General features: G+C 33.9%; 1 protein-coding gene across 5 annotated transcripts in view; it reads left to right on the top strand.

Moving 5' to 3' along the window:
• The window catches only part of FER (FER tyrosine kinase), a 375,071-nt gene that overhangs the window by 92,613 nt on the left and 254,856 nt on the right, over positions 1 to 27,602 (top strand). For 4 of the 5 annotated variants that reach the window (XM_081054207.1, XM_081054206.1, XM_081054208.1 and 1 more), the window contains 2 exons: positions 12,545 to 12,667; positions 24,701 to 24,890. In XM_081054207.1, coding sequence (XP_080910333.1) covers positions 12,545 to 12,667; positions 24,701 to 24,890 — 313 coding nt within the window. Of the gene's footprint in view, positions 1 to 12,544; positions 12,668 to 24,700; positions 24,891 to 25,014; positions 25,186 to 27,602 lie in introns of all 5 variants that reach the window. The other variant, XR_013993676.1, reaches the window with a different exon arrangement.

The following is a 27,602-nucleotide window of genomic DNA, read 5'->3' as shown; positions in this document are numbered from 1 at the left end:
AATGTCTGAGGACTACTGCTCTACTTGAATATCTTTTATATAAAGAATGTATTTTAGGGGCAGCCTGTTAGCTCAGTTGGTTAGAGCGCATCTTAACAACAAGGTTGCTGGGTTTGATCACCACGTGGGCCACTGTGAGCTGCTCCCTCCACAACTAGATTGAAACAGCTACTTGACTTGGAGCTGATGGGTCCTGGGAAAACACACGTAAATAAGTAAAAGAAAAAAAAAGAATGTCTTTTATTTAACCTTTCTAATGAGCTTATATTCCTCAAATTGTATAGCATTATTGGCAAAAACTAGCATTTTTACAAAAGATTAACAAGAATTCCATTTCACTCTTAACTTTGCTTTTTTCTTCCGATCTGCCATACTTTTGGGTCACCCTTGTCTTGGAAGGTATTTGAAATTTAATAGATGCCATGCCCTTTCCTTAAGGTTATCTCTTTCACTTTCTTAGTCATAAAAAGATACCTTTTAATTTTTTTCTTTTCCCTTTTAAAAAGATTCTTAAATTTAAAATAAAAATTGTCATTTTCATTACAGAAACTTACTCATAAATTTAATAATTTATATTCTTGGTTTCTGTTTATTATATAATGTAGGGTTTTCTAAAATAAATGTAAGAGGTTCTGAGATTATTACACAACTAGTATCTGTAGCCAAAACAAGATTATATAGTGTTGCTGCCTGCCCCTTTTCAGCCTTGATGGAAATCTAATGATATAATGTTAATGACAAAGTTACTGCTGTGTTCGATCCCATCTAAATATGTGCCACTGAGCATTTTATTCTTAATATCTATCAACTATATAAAGGTGTGTATGTGTATATATATGTGTATATATATATGTATATATATATATATATATATATATGAGTTAAACTCAATAATTTATAAGATTGTTTATTTCTTATTTATAGGAATTTTTTTTGGCAGATTATGATTGTGTTAGAGGGCTATTTCTCAGTTTCTGATAATTTCTAGCACTGGATACCTGATAATGTATACTTTCCACTATACATGCTCTTAGGTTGTATTACTTTCAGGCTTGAATCTGAGGTTTCTCCCTTTGTCTCTATTATTTGTAGCCTCTCTTCTTGCTCTCCACCATCCCTCCTCATCTGCCTTTTTTTGGATCTCTTCTTTGCCAAATGCTGGAAGAGATACTATACTTTATTGATTTTTATAATCATCTATTCATTAACATTATATATGCAAGTATTTCCTCCAATGTAATCACTGTTTAATTGAAAAATTTCTGACTCAGTAATTTTAGTTTATCAAAATAACCTGAAAAAATCAGGTCTACGAAATTTTGAACATCAGAGGAATATGTTTAAGTGTCTGTTTTATGGGTTTGGACATTTTGGATAGATGAGGCATCCGTTTGTGATCTACCTCAAACTGAAAGCAGGGTAAATGGCGTTATGAATTAGCACATCAGTAGTTTAAGTAAGGCAAATTCCAGATAGCAACTTATTCCATAATAATATGAGCATTAACATGTCTGCCAAAAGAGGAGTTTTGATTGATTTTACTAAAATGATAAAGAGTAAGGTTTTGTTTAGTTCTTGTCTTGATTCAATTTTCTAGTTTCAAATGAGGTCTCTTTATTATAAGCTTTGCTACCTATTAATAGGAAATATATTTGAATATCAGATAGTTGTGTCAAATGTATAGTCTTGTATTCTAAACTAAAACCCAACCTCAAGTCTCATGTTTCCCAATACAGTTTATAAAATTTAAAGTCAGAATGTGTTTAAATTTTACAATGGGATACAAATAAGATCTCTTAATTGAAGAATGGTAATTCTCTATGTGGAAAAGTGATTTTCTTGGATTTTGTGTGACATGAGTCAGCAAACCACAGCCTGTAGGCCAAATCTAGGTTGCCACCTATTTTTGTGCAATCTCTGAACTAAGAATGCTGTTTATATTTTTACATGGTTTAAAAAAATCAAAAGGAGAATTACAACTTGTGACATATGACAATTATATGAAATTCTAACCTCAGAGTACATAAATAAAGTTTTATTGGAACACAGCCACACTCCTTCATTTACCTGTTGTCTATAGGTGATTTCCTGCTACAATGGCAAAGTTGAACTGTTGAGACATAGACCAATAATGGCATTCTCATCACTTTATATTGCTACTTGGTGCACTCCAGATCTCAGTTACACGGTTATAACTCAACAGCGTTTTGAGTGCCACACATATTGCTGTAACTACATCATTTTATTTACTTTTTATTATCAGTGCATGCCTATCAAGTCAAAACAAGAAGAGACAATGGATTTTGAATGTCACATTTTAAGACACAGTGGAGTTTGGATTATTTTGTTATTGAATTTGATGGTAAAGCATTGTGTTTCTTATGCAGTGACACTGTGGCTCTGCTAAAATAATATATGTTTATATTTCCAGATTAAACACTCATTTCAATATTACCAGCTTACAGGATAGCTCTAGTCAGAAAAATTAGAAAATTTAAAATGGAATACCTCATCACAGGAGACTTTCTTCAGAGAAATAAACTATGAAATGAGGGTGCAATCAAAGTAAGTTTCTGGGTGGCTCATTTCTTAGCTGAGCAAGGAAAGCCATTTTCCAATGGTGAATTAATTAGTATTTCACTGCAGCAACTGAAGAACTATGTCTAGAGAAATTAAACTTGTTTATGACTATTAGTCTTTTAGTGAGAACATTTGCTTGAAGAGTTGAGATATCGTGAGCTACATGGTTAATTAATTGATTAAAATAAAAAGACAGATGGTTTTAAATGGTTTTCCCTGACTCTTGATAAGTCATCAGGTGCAATCAAAACTGCTCAGTTGTTCATTTGAAGAGTCAATGCCAAGTTTTAAGTAACTGAAGACTTACTCTCTGTGAATAACCTATGTGGATACAATACATACAAGAATATTTTCAAAACAGTTAAGAAAACAATTATCCAGTATAAACTGAAGTAGAATCTGTTAAGATGTGTTACAAATGATGGTGTGAAAAGTACGTGTGGATTAAAAAGAGGTTTTGTTGAACGAATTTACAAAACGTGAAAATATTGTGTTTAAATCCTATGGTTATTCATTGTATTATTCATTAGCAAATACTTTGTGGAAAATATTTGAATCTAACCATATGTTATTGAATCAATGCCAACAGTGACCTTTATTTGCTCTTGTGGAACATGAATTTTTGTCAGAAATTAAAACTAAATATCTTGACTTGCCCCATCATATAGGACTTTGATAATTTAGAAGTAGAAAAGTTTCACTGTGACTTTTTTTGAGCTCAGAGCCCAGATTGAAATATTTCTAAATAATCAGAATTTCCCTCAGCTACCGTTATTGAACACCAATTTCCCAAAGTTTTGGAAGTTAGACTTTGATAATTTTCCTATTGAATTCAACTTAAAATTACAAGCTAGTGCTAATATGTAGAACTTATACTGCAGTAAAGTCATTTAGATGACAACTTATGTTATTTGAGTCCCAGGTAATATCAGCTTGTTTTATATTCTTCCCGTGTTGTTTAACATTAAAACATGAAGCAAGATCACCACTCCCACAAACTGTAACTGAAGAATTTTCTGAGCTCAAATTGTATTTCCAGCAGCGAGGTTTGGACCTCCGTGCAAATATTTAGTCATTTCAGAATCCATTTATATGTGCAATTGAGGAATTCCCACCTAACTTTGAATTACAAGTGGTGAGTCTGTAATATAATGACTTTCTAAAAAGCATGCAATATAATTTTATAAATGCCTGCTTAGCAATAAATATATTCAATTAAAATCATATGCTCGTAGATTGATACTGGTATCTCCCATCTATTTGAAGAGATATCTTTAAAGATGAAATACATAAAATCTCATTATATATCTACATTAACAAGTGAACATTTATAGTTGATTTTGAGGATAAGCACTAGGAACCCCAATGAAGGTAAATATTATCACCCTCAAAAGATTTATATCCTTTCATTAGTAGATTGGCGTTTTGATAAATTGTACCCAATTATTATTATGTGTTGAATTTGTCAATAAAATATTTGTGAATATTTGTTTTCTCATCTATTATGTTAATACCTACATAATATTCCTTGATTTTGCCTCTTGGTTCAAAAGCCTAAAATATTTACTCTCTAGACCTTTCTAGAAAACGTTTACTGACTCCTGTTGTAGGGAATGACACCAGTTTTACCCCTTAGACTGTCTGAATTCACCTCGTCAATCAATACAATGACTTCAATACTCTCATGTCTTAAGCAGAATCTTGGTTTTATCACGTTTGTTCTTGGCTGTTTTCATTTATAGTCTTTGCTCAAGTTTGGTCTTTCGTTGAACGTATACTACAATTATGTGAGGCTGTGTTAGGGGAATACTTTCTGAATGAGCGAGTTGGAAAGATTTGGAAATATATAAAATAATAAGAGGCAGATAACACGTTAGAGGGACAGTTTGATTAAGGGAAACAAAGAAGTCACATAGAAGGCAGGTGGATTTATTGGATTGGAGGTTGATTAGGTTGTATATGAGGAGATGGATATTTTTAACAAATTCATAACTTTTGCTTGGTTGATTATGAGCCATTTTCTATTTAATCTTGAGAAGAGCTAATAAAGATTTGTGTCATGCTATAGAAGGTCATCCATAAATTGCTATGCTATTGAAATGATTAATATATTTTAAGGGAGAGATCACAAGAAACGGTTTATTTCTTAATTTACATCACAGTAATAGAAGAAAAAGAGATGTCAGGAAGGTAACTTCAGGCAACTGTAACCCTTATTCCATGTTTTTTATTTAACCCAACTATCACAAATAATGTGATAGTGTTGGAAATTTATAATTTATAAATTATGAATTTATAATTTATAATTGTTTAGGAAGTTGGGTCTCTGTAAGAGTGGTGTTAGATCAGATAATGATATCCAGTGGTTTGACGACATAAAAAAAGTATTGTATAAGTGCTGAAAACTTGTTAACTATCCACAATAGTTGTTTTAGGCTTTTGTATCTTTAAATACAATTAAATCTTTAAAAATAAACTAATGCATGCAGGTGATAAAATCTATAAAATCTTGCAAGAGAATATGCAATGAAAATCAAAGTTCTGCCTCTTTTTTGTAGATCCCATTTCTAACTTGCAGTGTTAATTCATTAAAAAAACACACTCATGTATCTTTCCAGAATGTATATGCAAGCACTTCATGTATATAAACTGTTTTCTTAAGTGGGATTATTTTATGCATAGTCTTTTACCTCATCCTCATTTCTTAAAATATGTGAGATCTTAATAGGGTACAGTATTTTACTTTCATGTAACATAATTTACTTAATTTAGTTATTTATTGATGGACATCTAAATTATTTCCAATTTTTTCATATTTCCAGGAGTGGATGCAGGTTTTGTGGGCCTGAGCCTGATAAAATTTGGGGGTGGGGGCATCTAAAAGAAATATGATAACATATTTACAAATATAAAATTAAGTACAGAGACTTAGAAGATATCATGCAGGTGAGGTGCCTGAAGGTTATGTGGCATTAACATCAGAGCAAGTTCACCTTGGATTATTGAGATTACAAATAGTGCCACAATAAACATCCTGGTAAATACATCTTGTTGTACACTTGTTGAAGCATATATATTGGATAAATTTTGTGAGGTGGAAGTACTGAGATGGAGGGTATTAGTTGTAAAAATCATAGACTTAGGATCTAAGCTGCCTGGGCTCGATTAGTGGACATTTTGTCCTGTCCAAAACGTCCTGGAGCCATTTGGTACATACCAAAAGGTCCTTGATAGTTGGTCCTGTCCAAAAATGTGCACAGAGACAATGGTCCATGATTCATTGCGCAATGCAGACATTGAACCTTGTTTAAATTGTATAGATATCATTTTCCTGTAATCATGAGAAATCTTGGATTTCATGTTTATTCTTGTTCTTCCTCATTATGAAGTTTGGCAAGGTTACTCTGAAGTTGAGCAATTGCTCTCGAGTATGTATCAACCTTCTTGGATTTCTCTTCATTCTGTCTGTGAACAGTTTCAGTAATGTGGGCTTGATTCTGTCAGTATCATTGTGAGGTTGGTGGCTGTATTTGAATGTGACCACCAAGAACCTGGGTGATAACTTGTTCATGGCTCTGCTCTTGGTCTCCTCACACTTCAAGGTCTTTCGGGCATGGGCCAAATGTCTCCAATGGACATTATGGGGCACGTCCAAATATCAAGGACCTTTTGGTATGGACCCCTGTGCACATTTTGGGATGTTTGGGACATTTTGGGATGGGACCAAATCTCAGGGACCTTTAGATGTGGTTCAGATGTTTCTAGAGACATTTTGGACAGAACCTTTTCACATGGACTGAATGTCTTCAGTAGATGTTTTGGACAGGACCGAATGTCCTGCAAGGCTTGGGCTCTAATGACAGGTCTGCCACTTAAGAGCTCGGTGACCTCAGACAAGATCCTTAACTTCTCTGTGCCTCAGTTCCTTATATGATAATGAAAATAATAATAGTGTTGTTATAAGAATGATGTGACTATAAGTGCTTACTTACAAAGTGCTTAAAACTGTGCTTGGCACTCAGGAAATGTTAAGTATTATATCAGTTTTTTTTTTTAGGCAATGTCATTTTATGACTTAAATGTTTTACATAACAATTGTTTAGTATACCATTAATTTAAAAATATAAATAAACCATTTGAACTGTTACTATTATATTTGTTTGCAAAATATATAACAATGACATCACTATGAATAGTGCTTTGAAATTTGCAAACTATTCTTACATTTATTATGTCATCAAAGGTAAAACTGTAATTATAGCGTGTTTTTCTCTTCACTTAATTCACCCCTCTTCTTCTTTTTATTTAGGAGAATGGTGGTAAAAAAGGGAACATACTTTCCCCCAGATAATTCCATTCTTCTAAATCATTTGTCTTTTCTACTTTGAATTTGCAATCGTGGATCTGTAGAGATTTAGAAGTATTAAGAAGTTTTGACTTAAAAGATTTACTTTTACTCAATTTTTTTTTCTTCATTTGTTGTTGTTGTTGTTGTTTTTTTTTTTTTCTTTTTCTTTTTTTTTTTTTTTTTGTTGCTCAGACTGTCAAAAGATTAAAGCCTCAAGAAGAGGAACTATTTTCTTGACATGATCAGGAATTAGAGAATGTAGAGGAAAGTAATATTACTGCTTTCCTCCATCTCCTTTTTCTTTCCTTATTCTTGTGTTTCTACTTCCTCGGGCCTTCATTGCTAAACCTAACAGGTAGGAAATTCTAACAGAATAGATCTGCCCAGGGAAAAGTATTGTTAGCTCTTCTAGGCCTTTGTTTCAACTTTTGGTGCCTTTCCAGTTCTTTAGGGCACCGAGTAATCTCATGGCAGTTTTCTTTCTCTTTCTGGGTTAAAGTTGATTTAGCACATAAAAGAAATTTGAAAAGAAATCATAAGTACCACCTCACTCTTCTAATACATGAGTTGACAGGTGTACTAAAATTTTTTTAGCATAATAAAGCCTCAAATTTAATTCCTCATTGAAAGATCAAGTGCTATTGTTTTCAGAAGGCTGAATGATTACTAAAGGAAGTGGAAGGTATTAGCAGATTTGGATTTTAACCTACAACTGTATTGGATTTTAAGCTACAACTGTCATGTGCCAGTGGTTTCTGATAAATGGGGTTAGGTGGTATAGGTGGTTTAAACTTGCTCGTTATAGAAGTGGATCAGGAATCAACTTTCATCTCATTTCTCCCTTTCTAGCCTGTTAGAGTAAAAATAGCAAGTGAAAAAAGCAGCACTACAGTTTACGAGGTAACTATGATGTTCCCCACAACCAACCATTTTCCTTTGAATTTTTCCAGATTATAAACATGAAAAAAATCAATAATTTCTTATTTTTTGCTTCCTTTTAGATTTGTGGTGATATTATTACTGTTATGTCACATCAAATCACCATGTATGTGTGTGAGTGTGTATGTGTGTGTCTGTACACATACGCACTGTTTTATTTGCACCAAGGGTAACAAAGAAATATAAGATTATATTTTCTCATGAAACTGAAAATTTTTCACATTCCCAGAATTTAAAGTTCTTGGAAATAACGTTGTGATGAAGGGAAACACAACTTTAATTATTAGTAGCTTCTCTATTTTTAATGTAGCATCCTTGTAATATTCCTTTATTTTACTTCTCTGGAATTGAAAATAATATATAAATAATAAAAATATAACCTGTTCCTAGTTTTATTTAAAATATATTCAATCCTACCTCTGCCTTGGAAGCAACATTATTTTTTGCACCCAATGTTAACAAAAATACCTTTTTTTAAAAAATAGAAGACAAATTGAAAGTTACTTTTTAGAAAAAATGTTTCTTATGGAACTAATAAAATTAGTTACTAATATAAAGTTACATTTATAGGGAACATACTATGCTTCAAAATCTCTACTAGTAAATTTTAAAATATGCATTGTAGTCACAGGAACCTTTTAAGTTAGGTGGTAAATTAATTTCTATTTTAATAGAGTAGGAATGGGAAGTTTAGAAAAGCTAAGTAAATATTGAACCTGACCGTGTCTGGTTCTGGAGCTGGTGTCTGGTACACCCCACAATAACTTGCTTTACGAAATGCAGTACAGATGTAGAGTTGTAAACACAAACACTTCTCTTGCTCTGATGTGGCAAGGTGAAGTGATTAGCTTGATGAAGTCATTTTTCCAGGAAGAGACAGCTCTGTACTAATGACTCACATACAGAGAACTAACACTTCCCTCGCTGCACCATTGCAGTAATGGTTTATGTATCTGTTTAGCTCTAGAATTGGTTGGTGGGTGAATGTCGTAAATTGTGTTGTTCTCACATTGAGGTTGTTCTTTGGTCTTTCTAGATAATTCATAATTATAGGAATCAGGAGAGTCTTGGTAGTTATTAGAGAATTATGGAAAAAAACTGAATGTGTGGGCTTCTAGTGAGAAAAACAGTACAAAACTGAGCTGAGCACATAACTGTATGAGACATTGTTCTAAGTGTAAGGGATGTAAGTGGAGGGTAAGCCATGGTGTCTGCAACCTACAGTTTGGTGGGACAATGTGTTTATTTTAGGATAGAGTTGAGGATATGGTACCATGAGAAGAATGGAGAAGAAAGTGGGAAAGCGAACGGTAATAGTCAAAGAGAGGAAAGAAGAAGAAAAGAGAGGGTTGAGGAAAAAAGGTCCATGTCACTCCTAAATGGAACTTTTCCTGAAACCAAACTTGTTTATTGTTGTATTCTTAGTGTCTAGTAGAGTGGCAGACACAGGGTACGTGCTTAGTAAACACTTGCTTAAATGAATGAATGAAGAATTGAGAAGAGAGGTGAATGGAAAATTAATCAGAAAAAGAGTAAGAAAAAGGTCTAGGATTTAGAAGTATAAGAACAGAAGAGAGGAAGTGAGGAAGAGAGGGGAAGAGCTTTCCATCAAATTCAGCTTTGATGTAACATGGCCAAGTGGTGAGAAGCTGGTTTTTACTGTTAGCTTTTCCCTAGAATGGGGTATCAGAAGGTGTTTTGGGCAGGTTCTGAGGTAGGGTCCTGCGTTCTAGACTTTGATGAAAATGAAATGAGATCATGTATAAGGCAGAGTTTTATAAATAGCAAAGCATTATGTGTCATGTACATATTAATAATTGTTTAATAAGTAACTGGAAACCAGAGGTTGAAATGTAGCTTTCTTGAGAATGGCCTCTAATTTTAATAGAGTAATGCATTCTTTATCTGGTCAGGTTATGAACTATTCTATGCAAATCAATTTTCCAGATAACTGAAGTTCATATTGCCATCAAATTAACACATAATTTTACTAGATTTGATATAAATCTCTTATATATGTATATTCTTAACAAAAAATGCTGATATTTAATGTAACCTTTCCTTATGATTCTAGATCATTTTAAGCACCATTGATTATGTTTTGCTGTAATGTAGTAATGCTCTCAGAAACCTATTGAGTTTTATTGTTTTGCTTAACTCTAAACAGAAATAAAATAATCTAGATTGCTATATTTTGAGTTCTTCTGATTACGTCTCATACTTTTTTTGCCTCTTCCATCTCTATTATCTGTTATTTATTGAAGAAAAATTAAATTCATTCATTATAAGAGATTCAACTAATATAGATAAATATAGAGTAAAATGTAAAAGGGTTTTTTGCCTTAAATCACCCGCTTTTCCAGTCCCATTTCCCTCAAAGTGTTGATGAAAGTTTTGTTTATAGTAATCTGTTCTTCTCTTGTGCATTCATACACACACACACACACACACACACACACACACACACACACAATATTAGTTTGCTCTGGCTGCCATAACGAAATACCATAAACTGATGGATTAAGCAAGAGCTGTTTATTTCTCACAGTTTTGGAGGTTAGAAATTCTAGATCAAAGTTCCAGAAAGTTTGGTTCCTAGTGAGACTCTTCCTGGCTTGTAGTCTGCTGCCTTTTTGTTGTGCACTCACATGACCTCTTCTTTGTGTGTCCTTGGAGAAGGAGAGAAAGCATGAGCAAGCTCTCTGGCACCTCTTCTTCTAAAGGCACCAATCCCATCATGCGGGCTCCACTCTCAGTACATTATCTGACCCTAACTGGGGGTTAGGGCTTCAACATTGGCATTTTGAGGGTATACCATTCAGCATGTAGCACATATACACCTATATTTATTTTCATATAAATGGAACCATGCAATACGTATTTTGCATCATATCTTTTAATTTAAAAATATGTCCTAGAAGAACCCTTTAAGTGCACACCTAACTTTTAGTGACTACTGTGTTTCTCCGAAAATAAGACCTAGCCAGACAATCAGTTCTAACGCGTCATTTGGAACAAAATATAATATATAATAAATATATTAAATTATATAAGACCCGGTCTTATATTATAGTAAAATAAGACCGGGTCTTATATTAATTTTTGCTCCCAAAGACACATTAGAGCTGATTGTCCAGCTAGGTCTTATTTTCGGGGAAACACGGTATATGCTATTCTGTCTCTTAAAGGGATTAAAATTTATTCAGCCATTCCTCTGTTGATGGACATTTATATGTTTTCTAGTTTTTTGTTTTAGAAAGTGTTGCAACAAATATCTTTATATGGACACATTTTCTGCACATTGTGAAGTATTTTGGTAAGACAGAATTTTAGATGGTCACAGAGTATTCTAACATGACGTTTGATACACAATTCCAAGATGACCTCTGAAAAATATGGGACTGTTTTGTTACTGCAGCAGTGTATATGTGTTTCTATTTTTTTTATACTATTGAGAATACCAGATATCGCTCTTTTTCATACTTGTGAATTTTAGTAGATGAAAAATAAGTTATTGTTTATTTAATCTGCTGATACTTAATTGTGGGTCAGGTTGTAAATATTTCTATGTGCTTATTCATTATTTGAATTTTTTCTTGATGAACTTCCAATTGTGTTCTTTATCCATTTTCATTTTAGGTTGTCTTGTTTCTAGGAATTTTTCTGTGTTAAGAGGGCTTTTGCTTGTAATTTACACTGTAAATATTCATAATTTGACTTTTGCTTTTGACTTTACCATCTCTTTAACTTTAAATAATTTTAAATTTGCATAGAGTTGTATTTAATATATTTTTGTATATTTGGGGTTTCATGTCTTGCTTTAAAAGGCTGAAGAAAAAGATTTTTTATGTGATATGATAGTTGTGTTTTTTTGTGGTAAAAATATTTCTATTCAGGACCAAATGTATTTTATGCAATCATAAATTATCTGGTCTATGAGAGCATATTAACTTGGTGTATTTAATTCTCTACAAGTTGTATAGGAAAATACCTCTAAAACATTACGTACAGTATGTGACAATAGCTTACTATCAATTTCAATTGTTAAACAACTGAGCCTCACTTTCTTTTCTTTCAAATTACGATAATAGTATCTATCTAATAGATTATTATGAGGATTAAATAATATACTAGATGCGAAAAATACTAAATATCATTTACTCAGTGCCTACTAATTCCAGTCATTGTATTTTCATTAGTTCATTTGAACCTCAAAACAATGCTTTGAAGCAGGTATTACTGTACCTAAATTACAAATGGGAAAATAGATTTAATGAGCTAAGTAACTAACTTGCCCAGGATCTCAGATACAAAGTGACAGAGCCAGTATATAAATATATATTTGAAAATAAAAACCGTAGTCTTTTCACTATACACTCTTCCTGGGACAGACACGAATTATTTACTTTAATCCTTTTTCTCTATTTTTGTTTGTTTCTCTTTTTCTATTTAATGACTAAGACTCTCTAGAACAGCACTGCCCAAGAGTACTTACTGTGACTGTTCAGCCCTGGAAATGCGATTAATGCAACCCAGGAACTGAAATTGTATTTTTATTTAGTCTAAATTATATTTGGCTACTGTTTTGGACATTACAACCCTGGATGTTGTTTTTGTATGTGTATAAAGTGAATGTAATTAATATGCATTTATTGCTAATGATGAAATTCTTTCTAGGTTGAAAACTTTAGCAGAGGAACTTACACAAACACAGCAGATGCTTTTAAAAAAGGAGGAGGCTGCCCTGGAGCTAGAGAAGAGAATTGAAGAATCTTCTAAAACCTATGAAAAGAAGTCTGAGTGAGTATAACAAAAATAATTTGAGGGTATTTTACAGAAATACTTCTATATGTATTATGGATGTAAAATTTTTAGAAGCTAAAAGTCATTTTAAGTACAAAGCTATGTATAGTTGAGATACTTTGTAGGACTCCAGAAAAATGATTCTGTGTTTTTGTCAATATAGCGTACTGATTATATGTTTCAATGTTTTACATTTGAAACTTTTATTTCCCGGAAAATCCTGTTAAAAACTGTCTTCTCCTTGTCAGGGCCCACCAGATTTACTGTGAATTCCTTGTTAAGAAAGTGGCAGGCCAGTGATACGTAGAAATTGGCTTCTACTGTCCTAGAAGGAAGTACACAAACCTATTAGGAAATAGAAATCTGTTTTGCCTATAAAAATCCTCCTGAGATTTGCTGTGCTATTTTTATCTTACTGTTGTTTTTGTTGTTGTTGATTTCTGGATCTGTAAATATCTTTCTGAATCCTCTGGTATTACTTGCCTCGTATACTCGTGTTTTTACTAATTGCATTAATTATGCTTTCTACTGTTTCAAGGTTTAAATTTTGATAAAATTTGTAATTCCTAATTGGACTTTGGTCATTGTTTGCATCTCCAACGGGCTACTGGTGTGGTTTCTCTAATGTAATGAGACCATGTACATTTGTTTCTATCATACTCTCACAACTAACTTGATTTATCAAGACTCTCAAGGACAGGGTTATGAGTAGGAGTTCTCTGGTCTATATGTGCTTTTACTTTCACAACTTTTCAAATATTCTCCACTTCTAGTAAAGCTCTTATCTCTCCCAGCATAGGGACCTTTCCTATATTACAAAAAGAATTAGAATCATCAGGTGGCAACGTCCTCGTTTTCTGGGACTATATATCCACATCCACCACATTTGTGCCCATTCTCTTTCCTTACTTCCATGGAGGAACTGTTCCTTGTGTCATCCGAGTCTGTTTCTTCTGACTGTCTTCTGTATCTCATCATCTTTTACTTTCCCAGGACATTTGCATTATTTTCTGTACTATGTTCACCATTTCTTCTCAGCTGAGTATTGTGATCACTTTTTAAATATACTTATTCTGGGGCAGCCGGTGAGCTCAGTCAGTTAGAGCGTGGTGCTAATAATACCAAGGTTGCCAGTTTGATCCCAGCACGGGCCACTGTGCAATAAATAATAAACAAACAAACAAACAAATAAATAAGCTTATTTTGACTCATAAAAATAATCTTCACTTCTCTGCCCACCGCAGGTAACCCTTCTTGAAACTTCATGTTTTCTCCTAACTACCTTCTTTGCCTTCTGTTTTCTTAATCAAATTTGTTTGAACAATAATTATGCACACTCATTTTCTCAATTGCCACATAGTTTTCAACCCATTTATATATCTGGCTACTGGCCCATCACTATTGAAATAGGTAAGATTGTTACTGTAAAAGGTCCGGCTGCTCGCCACACAAAAGCCAAAACTCAAGAGGTGAGGTTGGTGGAAAGAAAAGCAGGTTTATTCCAAAATACCACCAGCAGTAAGGGAATACAGTGGACTCCTTGTCACAAAGACTGCCTTCCTGCACATAATAATGCCCAAAGGTTTTATAGGTCTGCAAGGAGAGGCAGAACAAAGGAAAGGAAAAGTTGGTCAGGTAGCCCCAGGAAAAAGGGATTTCCCAGAGGCTGGCCTGCCTCAGGGACAGATGAAAAAAACCTCTCCCAAATCTTCAGGCCGGGCATGAACAAGGCCAGAAGTTAAACAGAACCATTGAAACTGGAATGCATCGTAAATGTATAGTAAACAGAATCATTAAAGTTCGGTGGGAGGGGAGGAAAGCAAAGAGAAGAAAAACTTTCAAAAAAAAAAAAAAAAAAAAAAAAAGTTCCAAGCCAAACCACAGTCAAATCGAATTACACCAGAAGTTTAAATCTTAAAATAGAAGCTATAGGGTCACTGTTACAAGATCATCAGTAATCCCTACATTACTGAATTTAGCAACTGTCTTACTTCACCTCCTCACAGATCTGACTTTGTTGACCTCGTGTTCCTTCTTTTCCCTTGGTCTTTGGGACCCAAGATGCCCAGTCTTTCACCTCTGTTTCTGCCCACTCATTCTTTATAAAGTTCTTTTCCTTCACTCAGCCAGTCTATTTTGTAGTTACTCCAGGCATAGCCCTAGGTTATGCCATACCTAATGAGACAAGTAAAGAGTTAACAGGAGCAGGCTTGTGAGCTGGCAGGATGGGGCAGGCAGAGTTAACAGGCATGAGCTTGTTGGCTAACAGGAACGAGCTAAACATTAACTGCTTGGCTCTGAATCCCCTGGCTAGCACTGCACCTGCAGGCTGACAAGCACCTTACATCCATCATAGATGGGAACAGAACAGTTCCTAATCGCAACAGCAACCCCCTGCAAGCTGACACCCATCATAGATGGGAACAGGGCAGTTCCCAGGAGAAGACAATTGTAACAGCAGCCGCCCTGCAAGCTGACAAGCACTCTACACCCTGCGTGAAAAATATAAAGTCCCAGCACTCCTTCTCATTGGCACCGCTGTCTCCAACAGACACTGCCCGGGCAAACTTCTGCCAGTATCTGTCTTACCTCTCTGTCTTGGCAGCTCTCTCTCTCAGACTGTCCTGGCAAAACTCCTTCTGCCAGTTCCAGACGGAACTCTCTCTTTTTTTGACTTTTGGTAAATCTTTTCTTACTCTTGTAGAGTTCCGTGAATGCTTTCACATTCTGTGAATGTGACCAGGGGTTAATTCTACAGCAGGACAATACCACTCCCTGAACTCTATCCCTAGGTGACATGTATGTATTATACTTGCTCAGAGTTCTCCTCTGAATTCTGGCCATGTCATCAATTGCCTACTTGACGTGCCTCCTTGAATGTCTTAGAAGTACCCTGAATTTCCTGTGTCTAAGGCTGAATGAAAAATCTCCTCAATCCAACTCAACCCAACCCAACCCAACCCAACCCAACCCAACCCAACCCAACCCAACCTAACCCAACCCAACCCAACCCAGTTTACTCTCAGTATTCCTTATTTCAGTGAAGGGCAACAGCATCTATACTGTTATACAACTCAGAATATTAGGAGCCTACCTCTCTCACTTAAACTGTGGCTCTTATTACAATTTGGTATTGAAACCGGAGGCCAGCTGAGTCTGGGGCTCGTGCAGCCTGCACTGCTCAGCCAATAGACCGACACAGGAGTTGGGTCATAGAATAAGCATTTATCAGAGCTCCAGTGGTCTGAGAAAGCAGCAGGTTAACACCTCCAAAAACTGCCTTAGCATTCTTAGACTGGCTTGAGGTATTTAAAGGAAAATCTGGGCGTTCCTCCAGAGGCTACCTGAGGGTTTCTGGGGATCTGCATGGAGCCTTCCCTTTGGTGATGAGATTCTCTGGTGGAGTTAGCAACCCAGGAACAATGATGGGAGGAGTCTGGTACTGTGATCAATGAGCCTAAGTGTATTAATCACAAGTTTCAGGGTAATTTTCTAAAACAGGGAACTGGCTGGAAACAGAAATTCTGAGCTCAAGCTGCAGGGGGATGATCTATTGTTAAGCGATAGGTAGGTCAAGGAAAGGTGAGGCCAGGGACTTGGAGAGGCCTCTACTATGGGGGTGCCAACCACCCCGTGCTTCAGTATTAAATATCATATTGGAATCAATGAGCCTTTTAAAGGTAAGAACAGAAATTTGAATTACTCTGGGCATTCCTTTAATCTGAAAAATTTTAGTATTGTTTTAACTGAAGGTTCTCTTTGGATTATAAAAATAAAATTTATCAACCATTGCATACATAACATTCAAAAATAGAATCATCTTTTGCTTTTCTCTGTTTACGAATGAATCTCTTCACATGTTTACAGACAACCAAGTAGTTCTTTCTACTCTTCACAATTTGTAAATGCACACATTGTAAATGACTCATGTTTTAAAATTTAGGGGATTTAAACAAAAACAATAGGATAACTGCCCTTCTGACCAGCATGTCTGACTATATGTTGTTGGTGGAAGAAGTCTTCAAATGTTATCTTAGTTTACAAGTTGTGGGATTCTTTGATTTTTCTTTTTTAGTATGTTTTCTTGACTTAAATCTTTGACTCTCTTTTCATCTGCATAATCAATGTGATCCATTTTCCTCCACCTAGTTTTATTTACCAGGAAATGAGAATGGGAATAGAGGAGAGGGCGCTTAACAGGTAGTGGGTGTATGGGGAAAAGCGTATCTTGAGTTTTTACTGTCTTCCACATGTTATGCGGGATGTTTTATATATAGTAACTCAATGAATGTTATCTTGACTTTGCCTTCTGTATAGTTGCTTGTATTTTACCTTTAGGACTTAGAGATTTAGATAACCTCCAGTCACATACATAATAAGTGCCAGAAAATACATGAGTTCCTGATTCCAAATCTTCTGTCTTATTTGATCACAGCATTTGCTTGATCTTATGATTTTAGCATTGGTCTTAGGAGAATATGTTAGAAGGGATAAGTATATCAAACAATTTAGGGGATGGTTCCTGTTTAAGCCAACTTCTATTAGCCCTTCATATAGTTTTTATTGTTAGCTTCAGGGCATAATCTTGAAAATGTTAAATATACTTACCTAACTGAATTGTCTTTGTGAAACTCATTAATTTAGACATTGGTAGGGTTGAAGTTTGGATTTTGAGGAAATTTCAATTTCTTAATATTTCTTAAACATTTCTTTTTTGTGTGTGTATGTGTGTATATCTACATATGTATAGTTACATACACTTAAATAATTAAAAACCATTTTTATTTACTTTGAAAAATACAGAGGGTGTCAAAAAATATATACACATTTTAAGAAAGGAAAAACTATCAAAATTGTAATACTCAATATACATCGATAATCAAAATGAATACAAGTCATGTTTGATACAAGTCATGTGGTTACCATTAGTGTAATTTTAACAGTTTTTTCCTTTCTTAAAATGTGTATACATTTTTTGGCACCCTTGTAGATTTACAATTATTTTTACTCTGTAATAAGTTAGCTTCATATACTGTGTTACTTGAAAGTAATTAAAACAAAATAATATTTCCTCACAATATTAAAACTATCTTATACATTGGATATTTACATTCTAAAAATTATTTCTAAATTAATGGAATTATACTGAATTTTTGTTTAACAGAAATAGCGTTATTGGTTCTATCAAAATATAATAAGGGACTAACTTTTAAATTTGGATTTAACATAATGTCTCTAAAACGCCAGATAATAACAGTGACAAAATAAATTACATGAAATAATTTGACAGCTTTGATTCCTAAAATTGAATAATATGAAGTGAACAATGAACTTAAACTATTGTTTTTATGTAACATGAAATTTGCACAAGAGCAGAGTTTTAGCATATATAAATAATGCAGGTTTCAGTTGAAATGTAGCTGTTGCAGAATTTTATCTAAAAAAACAAAAGAGTGAAAGGAATAAAGCCAACCACTAGAAATGGTATAATTTTGATGCAACCCAAAACATTACTCTAGTATGCATACCTTTACTCATTACTTCTAAAGGATATTTATTCAAGTGGAAATAATATCAATCTTCACCTGATTTATGATACTTGACTACTGCATTAGAAAATAGTTTATGGGAAAATATACCAAGCATATGTCATTTATGACTCAATGGCATAAAGAACTTGAATATTACTATTGGTTTTAATGCTTGGTTTGACTTCTGAAAATTGAATAATTATTCAATTTTGTATTATTTTGTATCATTATCACCTGGTACTTATAAATACTTTATATATTATAAAATGATAATGCTTACAGACATGCAGAATCTCCAGAGATCATTTGATTCATCTTTCTTGTCTTTCAAATTATGCATAATCTGAGGCCCAGAAATTTTAACAGACTTGCAAAATGTCACTTAGAATGTCTGGAGGAGGATAAAAAAGGCCTATTCTTAAAACAGATTATTTAGGAACCCAAAGCGTGTGAGATGATTAAAAACTCACCTCCCCAGAGGAAGTACGATTGCAGCAACAGTGATGTATATTTTTTAATTAAGTTTTTTATTTTGTGATAATTGTAGATTGCCATGTAGTTGTATTTGTTAATACAGGGAGGTCCCATGTACCCAGCATTCATTTATCCCCAATGGTAGCATATTGCAAAACTATCATTTAATATAATTCCAGACGTTGACATTGATACATACAGTCATGATGTGGAACATTTTCATCACTGCAAGGATCCCTTATTAACTTTTATAGCTACACTGCCATCTCCCACCCCCTTCTTAACCCTTGCCAACTATTAATTTGTTCTCCATTTCTATAATTTTGTCTTTTCAAGAATGTTGTATAAATGGAATCACATTGTATGTAATCTTTTGAGATTGGCTTTTTACATTCATCATAATTCTCTGGAGATTGATCCCGGTAATTTTATTCCTTTTTACTGTGAAGTAGTATTCTATGTTAATTTCCTAGTGCTGCCGTAATAAAGTACCACAAACGGGGTGGCTTACAAAACAAAAATTTATTCTCTCATTGTTCTGGAGGCCAAAAGTCTGAAGTAAGGTGTCGTCAGTAGGCTGGTTTCTTCTGATGTCTCGGCGTGAGAACCTGTTCCATGCCTCTCTCTTAGTTTCTGCTGATGGTGGGCAATCCTAGGCATTCCTTAGTTCACAGAAGCGTCACTCTAATCTCCGCCTCCATCTTTGTATGGTGTTCTATCTGTGTCTCTTCCTGGTGTCCAGATTTTTCTCTTTTTACAAGGACACCAGTCATATGGAGTAAGGGCCCATCCACTCCACTATGACTTCATCTCAACTAATTACATCTGTAACAACCTTATTTCAAATAAGGTCACATTCCAACGTTCTTGGGTTTAGGATATAAACATATTTTTTTGAAGGACACAATTTAACCCATAACATTATGGGTATACGATGCTTTGTCTAACCGTGAACCCTTTGAAGGACATCTGGTTTGTTTCCAGTTTGGGGTGGTTACAAATAAAGATGCTGCAAAAATTCATGTACAAGTTTTTGTATGAACCAAAGTTTTAATTTCTCCACGATAAATACCTAGTAGTACAATTGCTAGTTTTATGGTAATTGCAAGAGTAGTGTTTGAAGAGTGATTATGCCACTATATACTGCTACAGTGTGTGAGTGATCAGTTTCTCATACTTGCTAGCATTTAAAAAATATGAGTCATTCTAATAGGTGTGTAGTGACATCTCATTTTTTTTTTTTTTAATTAAGACTATTTTTTAGAGTGGTTTAAGTTTCACTGCAAAATTGAGGGAAGGTACAGAGATTTCCCATATACCTCCCCCCCCACATATGCATAGCCTCCCCCATTGTCACTTCCTCCACCAGAGTGTTACATTTCTTACAATTGATAAACCTACAATAACGCATTGTCATTTAATGTTCATAGTTTACATTGGGTTTCACACTTGGTGGTGTCTATTTTGTGGGTTTGGACAGATGAGTAATGACATGTATCTGTCACTCTGGTATAATACAGAGTATTTTTTGCTAAAAATCCTCTATGCTCCACTATTCACCTCTACCCCCATCCCTAACTGCGGGCAACCACTGATCTTTTTACTGTCTCCATAGTGTTGGCTTTTCTGTCCCATTGTTAGAATCATACATTATGTAGTCTTTTTATATTGGCTTCTTTTGCTTAGTAATATGCAAAGTTTCCTCCATGTCTTTTCATGGCTTGGTAGATCATTTCTTTTGAGTGCTCACTAATAATCCATTGTCTGGTAGATGTCCCACAGTTTATTTATCTCTTCAACTAGAGGGCGTCTTGGTACCTTCCAAATTTTGGCCAGTATGAATAAAGTGGATATAAACATCTGTGTGTAGGCTTTTGTGTGGGCACATTCTTTGAAAATTTAACAAGGAGTGTGATTGCTGGATCCTATGGTAAGAGTATGTTCAGTTTTATAAGAAACTGCTAAACTGTCTTCCAAAGCGGCTGTACCTTTTTGCATTCCCACCAGCAATGAGTAAGTGTTCCTGTTGATCCACATTCTCACCAGCATTTGGTGTTGCCAGTGTTCTGGAGTTCAGCCATTTTCATAAGTATACAGTGGTATCTTCATAGTTGCTTTAATTTGCATTTAACTGATGACATGCGATGTGGAGCACCTTTTCATGTGCTTATTTGCGATCTGTTTATCTTTTTTCCTTAGGCGTCTGTTAAAGTCTTTGGCCCAATTTTTAATCAGGTGGTTTGTTTTCTTGTTGCTGACATTTAAGAGATCTTTATATATTTTAGATAATAGTAGTTTATCAGATGTGTCTTTTGCAAATCTTTTCACCCACACCATGGCTTCTCTTCTCATTCTCTCGACACTGTCTTTCAAAGAGCAGAAGTGGTTCATTTCCATGAAGCCCAGCTTATCCATTATTTCTTTCATGGATTGTGCCATTAGTGTTGTATCTAAAAAGTCATCACTGTACCCAAGGTCATCTAGGTTTTCTCCTATGTTATCCTCTAGACGTTTTATTGTTTTACGTTTTACATTTAGGTCTTTGATCCATTTTGAGTTAAGTTTTGTGGATGGTGTAAGGTCTGTCTAGATTCATTTTTGCATATGGATGTCCAATTGTTCCAGCACCATTTTTGAAAATATACCTTTTCTCCCTAGTTTTAGTCATTTTGGAAGATCCCATTTATATCCAGGGTGAAATAAAGGTGAAATAATTGTAATGCATAGAGATCGTACACACCATGAGAACTTATGTTTAAAAAACAGAGCACTTTCTCTAAGTAATATGAATTAAAAATCTTCCTTTTAAATGTCAACTTTCTATAGTAATTTAATTTTTTTCCTTATTTGTTTAGTACTTAATGAAGCTAAAACTAACTTATATTCACATCCTTTATGTAACTCACAGTCATTCTTTTCCTGGATGAATAATGCTTCCGATTCTTTTATTGTTTTCTCTTAAATTTATAGTTTTAGTTGTTATGGCTTAACCATAATAACCCTTCAGTTCAACCATTTAAAATGAACTGAAAATGGGTATGATCTCGATTAGGGTTTGTATTAGTTTCCTCTTGCTACTGTAACAAATTGCCACAAACTTGGTAACTTAAAACAACACAAATTTATTCTCTTACATTTCTGGAGAACAGAAGTTGGAAATGAGCCTTATGGGCCTAAAACCAAAATGTTGGTAGGGCTGATTTCTTCTGGAGACTCTTGGGGAGGACCTGCTTCTTTGCCTTTTCCAGCTTCTAGCGACTGTCCTCATTCCTTGGCTCTTGGCCCCACCTCACATTGTTTTTTTTTGTTATTTTGTTATCACATTGCCTTTTCTGACATTGTCCCTCTTGCTTCCCTCTTATCAGATACTTAGGATTATATTAATAGGGATCATCTGGATAACCCAGATACTTTTCCATCTAAACGTCCTTAAATTGTTTCTGAAAACCCCCCTTTGCCATGTAGGGTAACATATTCATAGGTTCAGCAGGTAAGGATGTGGTCATCTTTAGGGGGTGATTATTCAGCCTCCCATGCTGTTGAAGATACAATAAAATAGATGGTTTTTCCACATAAATAGATTTTTTAAAAATTTTCTTCAGGTGTTCAGTTAATATTTATTTTTTTTTTGCAATTATTGTAACTTATTTACCATTTCATTCTTTTTTAAAAATTAAATTTATTGGGGCAACGTTGGTTAAAAATTACATAAGTTTCAAGTGTACAATTCCATAATACATCATCTGTGTATTGCATTGTGTGCTCACCACCCCAAGTCTAGTTTTTTTCTGTCATCATATATTTGACCTTCCATCATATATTTACCTTCTTCGTCCTCTGTTCACCCACCTTACCCTCTGGTAATCACCATAGTGTTGTCTGTGTCTATGAGTTTGTTGGTTTTATTTGTTCATTTGTTGCTTTCAGTTTTAAATCTTCTCCCAGTTGTTTGGTTACCTTTTTATGTATGGTTTCTTTTCTGTGCAGAAGCTTTTTAGTCTGTTATTTCATCCTTTAAAACATTTGTTTTTCCATTAATCTTTATGAAATTTGTTTGCAAGACTACTGATGATAGTAATGGTTGTAAATGTTATTATTTTCAAGTATACTTTCCTCGTTTTATCCACATTTGTGAAATCATTCACCTGTTTTTTTGGATTGATCTTGCAGATGTACATGAAAATGTGTTTTTTGCTATTTTACATTTTAAATTGTTCTTTATGCTATTTTTATTGTTATTATTCTTTTGGTAGCAGGAAGGGCAAAGAAGAAACCCCCAGGAAGTTTTAGGTTCATATGGATATAATATTTTCCATGACTTGGTCCTTATGAATTTATGTTCAAAAGGCAATGGTTTTAAAAATCTGCTTTCCCTGAGGAGTTTCACTGAGAAACAAAGGAAACTATAACCAATTTGTTATGAAAAGGGAGTTACCACCTAAGCAAATAAGCATGAATTTATCTGAAAATCGGTGTGTATTTAGATCACAGGTTTCAGATTTTAAAGGGTGATATAAATGATAATTGCCATTTACTGAATTCTTACTTCATTACCACAGTAGGCACTGTGGTAATCATTTTTTAAATATTAACTTATTGAATTCTCAGAGCAACCTTCATTGAATAGGTATTATTACCAGCAATTTTTTCCAATGATAAAACTGAAGATAAAAAACAAAGGGATTAATTCATAAAGTTTAATCTTTCCTAATTCAGTATAATTATACTCTCTCCACTATAATATGATGATTTTACTTGAAAGGGGTTCGTGAGCTCTGACAGTATGGTATACGAGGATCTCTTTCTATTACTTCTGCCATTATTAACTCCACCTGTTAGAATGATTTGTCTTTTGAACGTTGCGAGGTCTTTCTTACAAATAATCCCACTCTTAGTTCTACTTTTCCAAAATTTCACTCAGTTCTCTATTTGTTAGGATAATCACCTGAAACTCACTGTAAAATAATTGAGATGACAGCTTTCTTTATAGCATCCACGGAGGCTGCCCCTGTTCAATTTGATTGGAATTGAGTTTTAAAATATCAATCGGCATCATATTTATAAATAAATGTCCCTTTGTGTGGGTTCTTTCTACCTATGATTAGTTATTCAGTTTATGCTGTTGTTTTAAGTTCCAATTTAAGAAGGTGACATTCTGACCTTATTCTCCAACTTTGAAGGTTTCCCTGACAATCTGTGGTCTCTTACATATTAATAACTTATTTTCAGTAGTACATGGCACAGTTCTCTAAGATAGCAATACATTATGTACGACAGTGTTTTCAGTGGTGTTCCCTGCCACCACTAACTGTTTTTTGTATTTTTGTTTTTTTGTGTGGCTTTTAATGTGGGTGAATTAATTTGAAACTCCCATTAGGGGCAGCGTCCAAGTGATTAAAAATTCACAATAAGGCAGCATATGGACTACGTAGTTCTCTAAGGAGGAATGGTGAAGTCTCTTGTCTCCATATTGGTGGTTTTAGAGAGATTTGGGGATTTATGCTCATTCCCTTAATCACATTTCACCCCTCAGTCCTCAACAGAACAGCTTTCCCCAACTAAACACACACCCTTCATAATATAGACACAGCTTGGTCCCAGGCTGTCACTTTGATTTGATTTATTTTACTCGAGGCACACATCTGACTCCAGCTATATTCCATTTGAGAGATGAAGTAAATTAAGATTCTGCTTCAGTCATGTTAATCCTTTTTAGGCCCTATGTTTCTAGATTTAAGTGTCTGTACTCTGTGAAGTACATGGTTTAGTTGTAAAATAAAACGAATGCCTTAGATCATAATCTTGAATTTGGTTTTTGCTTCTAAACATTTTCTTCCATTTTTTTCTAAATGGGAACATTTAATAACTCTATGATGACTGGAAATCTGTTTAGTTTCATAATTCTCTGATTCTGTAGGATTCATAAAGATGAAAATGAAAGAAAACAGAAGCGTCTATATAGGTTTCTTTAAAGTCTGTGTTAAAGAAGTCAAAATAATTTATATGCAATGTGTTCTTTTTTTAGTATTGTGCTTCTGATAAGCCAAAAACAGACACTTGAAGAGCTGAAACAGTCAGTGCAGCAGCTGAGGTGCACTGAGGCAAAGTTTACAGCACAGAAAGAATTGCTAGAGCAAAAAGTGCAAGAAAATGATGGAAAAGAGCCACCTCCAGTAATAAATTATGAAGAAGATGCACGATCAGTTACATCTATGGTAAGCCACAGAGTGATCGAATAAGAGACTTAGTAGTATATGTATATATATGTATAGGTAATTAGTGAATACAAAAGTTGATTCTGGTTTACTATAACAAATTATTACTCTTGTTAATATGCAGGTCCTATTAAACTTGTTTGTAAATGCAAAATAGACTTGTCAGTCACCTTCAGGTCACGTGGAGAGCAATTTCAGGAATCACCTGTAGAGTCAGAGGAAAAAGCTCTTCTCTTGCCTTCAAAACTGAAAACAAAGACTGCAATTGTTTTTATTCCTGGGAGACAGCAGGAAGGTAGGGTGTTATTCTTAAGATAGAAGTAAGAAATAAGGAGAAAGCTGTTTACTAATTTTTTTTTTCTTAAGGATAATAGCATCTTATTTATCTGAGATGTGTTTATGGTTTTCACAATGGAAAACACTGATTTTGTTTTAAAAAGCTTTTTTTTCTTATAAACTACAATAAACACATTTCAATCCACCAACTACAAAATTAAACTTTATTTTATATAGTTTTATTAAGTGATTAAGAATGCCTAGTATAAATACTTTCCCTCCTTCTTTCCCTCCCTTCATTCTTTCATTCCTTTCTTTCTTTCACCTTATGTTGGTGGTTCTCGCCAAGGGGCAGTTTTGCCACCCAAGGAGACATTTCCCAGTGTCTCGGGAGATTTTTGGCTATTACAGCCAGTAAGTGCTATTGTTACCTGGGGGAGAGACCGGTGTTGCTGCTAAACAGCCCGCAAGGCCCAGGGCAGCCCCTCCCCTCACAGTCACCACAAAATGATCTAACCCACCATGTCACTAGTGTCAAGATGGGAAAAGCCTGGGCTATGTATTTGTTTTGTTCTGTGGGTAGCTGGATGGACTCCATAAGAACTATTATAGGTAATGAAGCTAGAGTTGATATTTTAGTAATTTTTAAGTTTACATGGTTCTAAATAGTATAGTTGGATGGTTAAACGAATTCAGATGTCTCCATAGGAAAAAGGGGCCGAATTGGAAAATGTGATAAATGTGGAAATTAATATGAATTATTTAAAATGTTGTGGTTATTGCTATTTTCGTTATTAATTGAGCTGTACTAATGTACTTATTATATTATGAATTATGAATTATATATCTTGTCTCTCCATTTACTGTACTATCAGATAAAAAGGATCTTCCCATCTGCTTACCACCAAGGATCCTACTAGATTTCCTTTCTTGCTTTATGATTCTTCATAATTACCTGGCGTATGCATTCTTTCAGAGGAACTTCTGAGTTTTTAAATTTTACTTGATTTTGGAAAACTTTGGCTAGCCAGTCTTTGTTCTGTGAATGTGGTTTATAATACTTCTTTGTCTCCATGTGGGTATGGAATTGGTTACTTCATAGCTTGGTTTAGTGGTGCATTAAAACTGGCAATCTAATTTATTTTACATAATTCTGTGTGCAGATGACTTCTGTTGGTATTATTATGATAGAATAAAAGATAGTTATTCAAGTCACTAGATATATCCCCATTTTATAACTACGACTAAAAACTAGACTTTGAAATTTAAAATATACCAGTTCATTAATTCTTATTTCATTAATAATTTATGACCATTTGGACTTTTTTATCTTTCAAGAGAAGCTTTTAAAACAAATTAATAAATAATATTTCAAAGATAATATAAAATACAGTTTAAGAAAACAAACTGCTTCCTGGTATTTTCAAACTTTCTCTTGTACACATTTATTAAATGACAATAACACCATATAAATTTTTACAAAGTGATGTCACACATTTCATTTTATCCAATGTATTTTGAATTGTTGAAATGCTAATTGTAATTATATCTTATCTATTCATTAAAGCAATGCATTTAATTAGTATTTAAATAATCTATAAAGGAATACTATAATATATGTAGTTTAAAATAATAAAGTAACATTTTAAAAATCAAGCAGGCATTTCCCAAATTGATGCCAATTAATTAGATTTGACAATATATTATAAAGCAAGTAGAAATATTTATAATACATAGTTCATGAAACTTAATTATACTCCCACTTATATCAGTTAATGTTTTGCACAACTAAGCATTATTTTATGAATAATATTTTTAGAAAAGCCTGAAATTAACATAAGCATTTCTATTGGTGTTTTTTCTTTATACATTTCATTCTTATAAGTGGTGTAAATTTCAATGAGGGGAATTTAGTTGAATATTGGAAGAATTGAAAGAACAGGAAATTAAACTATGAAATTATGGAAAATGGTGAACATTTGGCTTAAATATTATGTAAGAGTAAGAGACAATTAACTATTTTATATGATCCTAATTAGCAGTAGTGTTAATCAAAACATTGATTCTTCAGTGATGAATGCTTCTGTGGAAGAGTGCCACTGAAATGGGTTATCGATTATATATTCTTAACAAAAATTCCAAGGTGATTCAGGTGTGTAATCAGAGTTAGGATTGTATAGTCAGGTTCTTAGATGTACTAATGTTTATTTTGGCTATATAATTCAATGAGAATTAAAGCTTATCTATTAATTTACAGAAATCTAAAAAAAATTGCAGTGGCAGAAAATAAAATTGCTTCTGTCAGGAAAAGTCATCCTTCTAATATTGTGTTTTTTCACCTAGTCTAATTTTGGCCAAAATACCAACAAGAAAATGACAAATATTAAATAATGCACAATAATTCTTTATTTTCTGTGGATAAATGTTTCATTTATT

Source organism: Rhinolophus hipposideros, assembly GCF_964194185.1.
Source record: "Rhinolophus hipposideros genome assembly, chromosome: 7".
In the NCBI taxonomy this organism is placed as follows: Eukaryota; Metazoa; Chordata; class Mammalia; order Chiroptera; family Rhinolophidae; genus Rhinolophus; species Rhinolophus hipposideros.
This window is presented reverse-complemented; position numbering and strand designations above follow the sequence as displayed.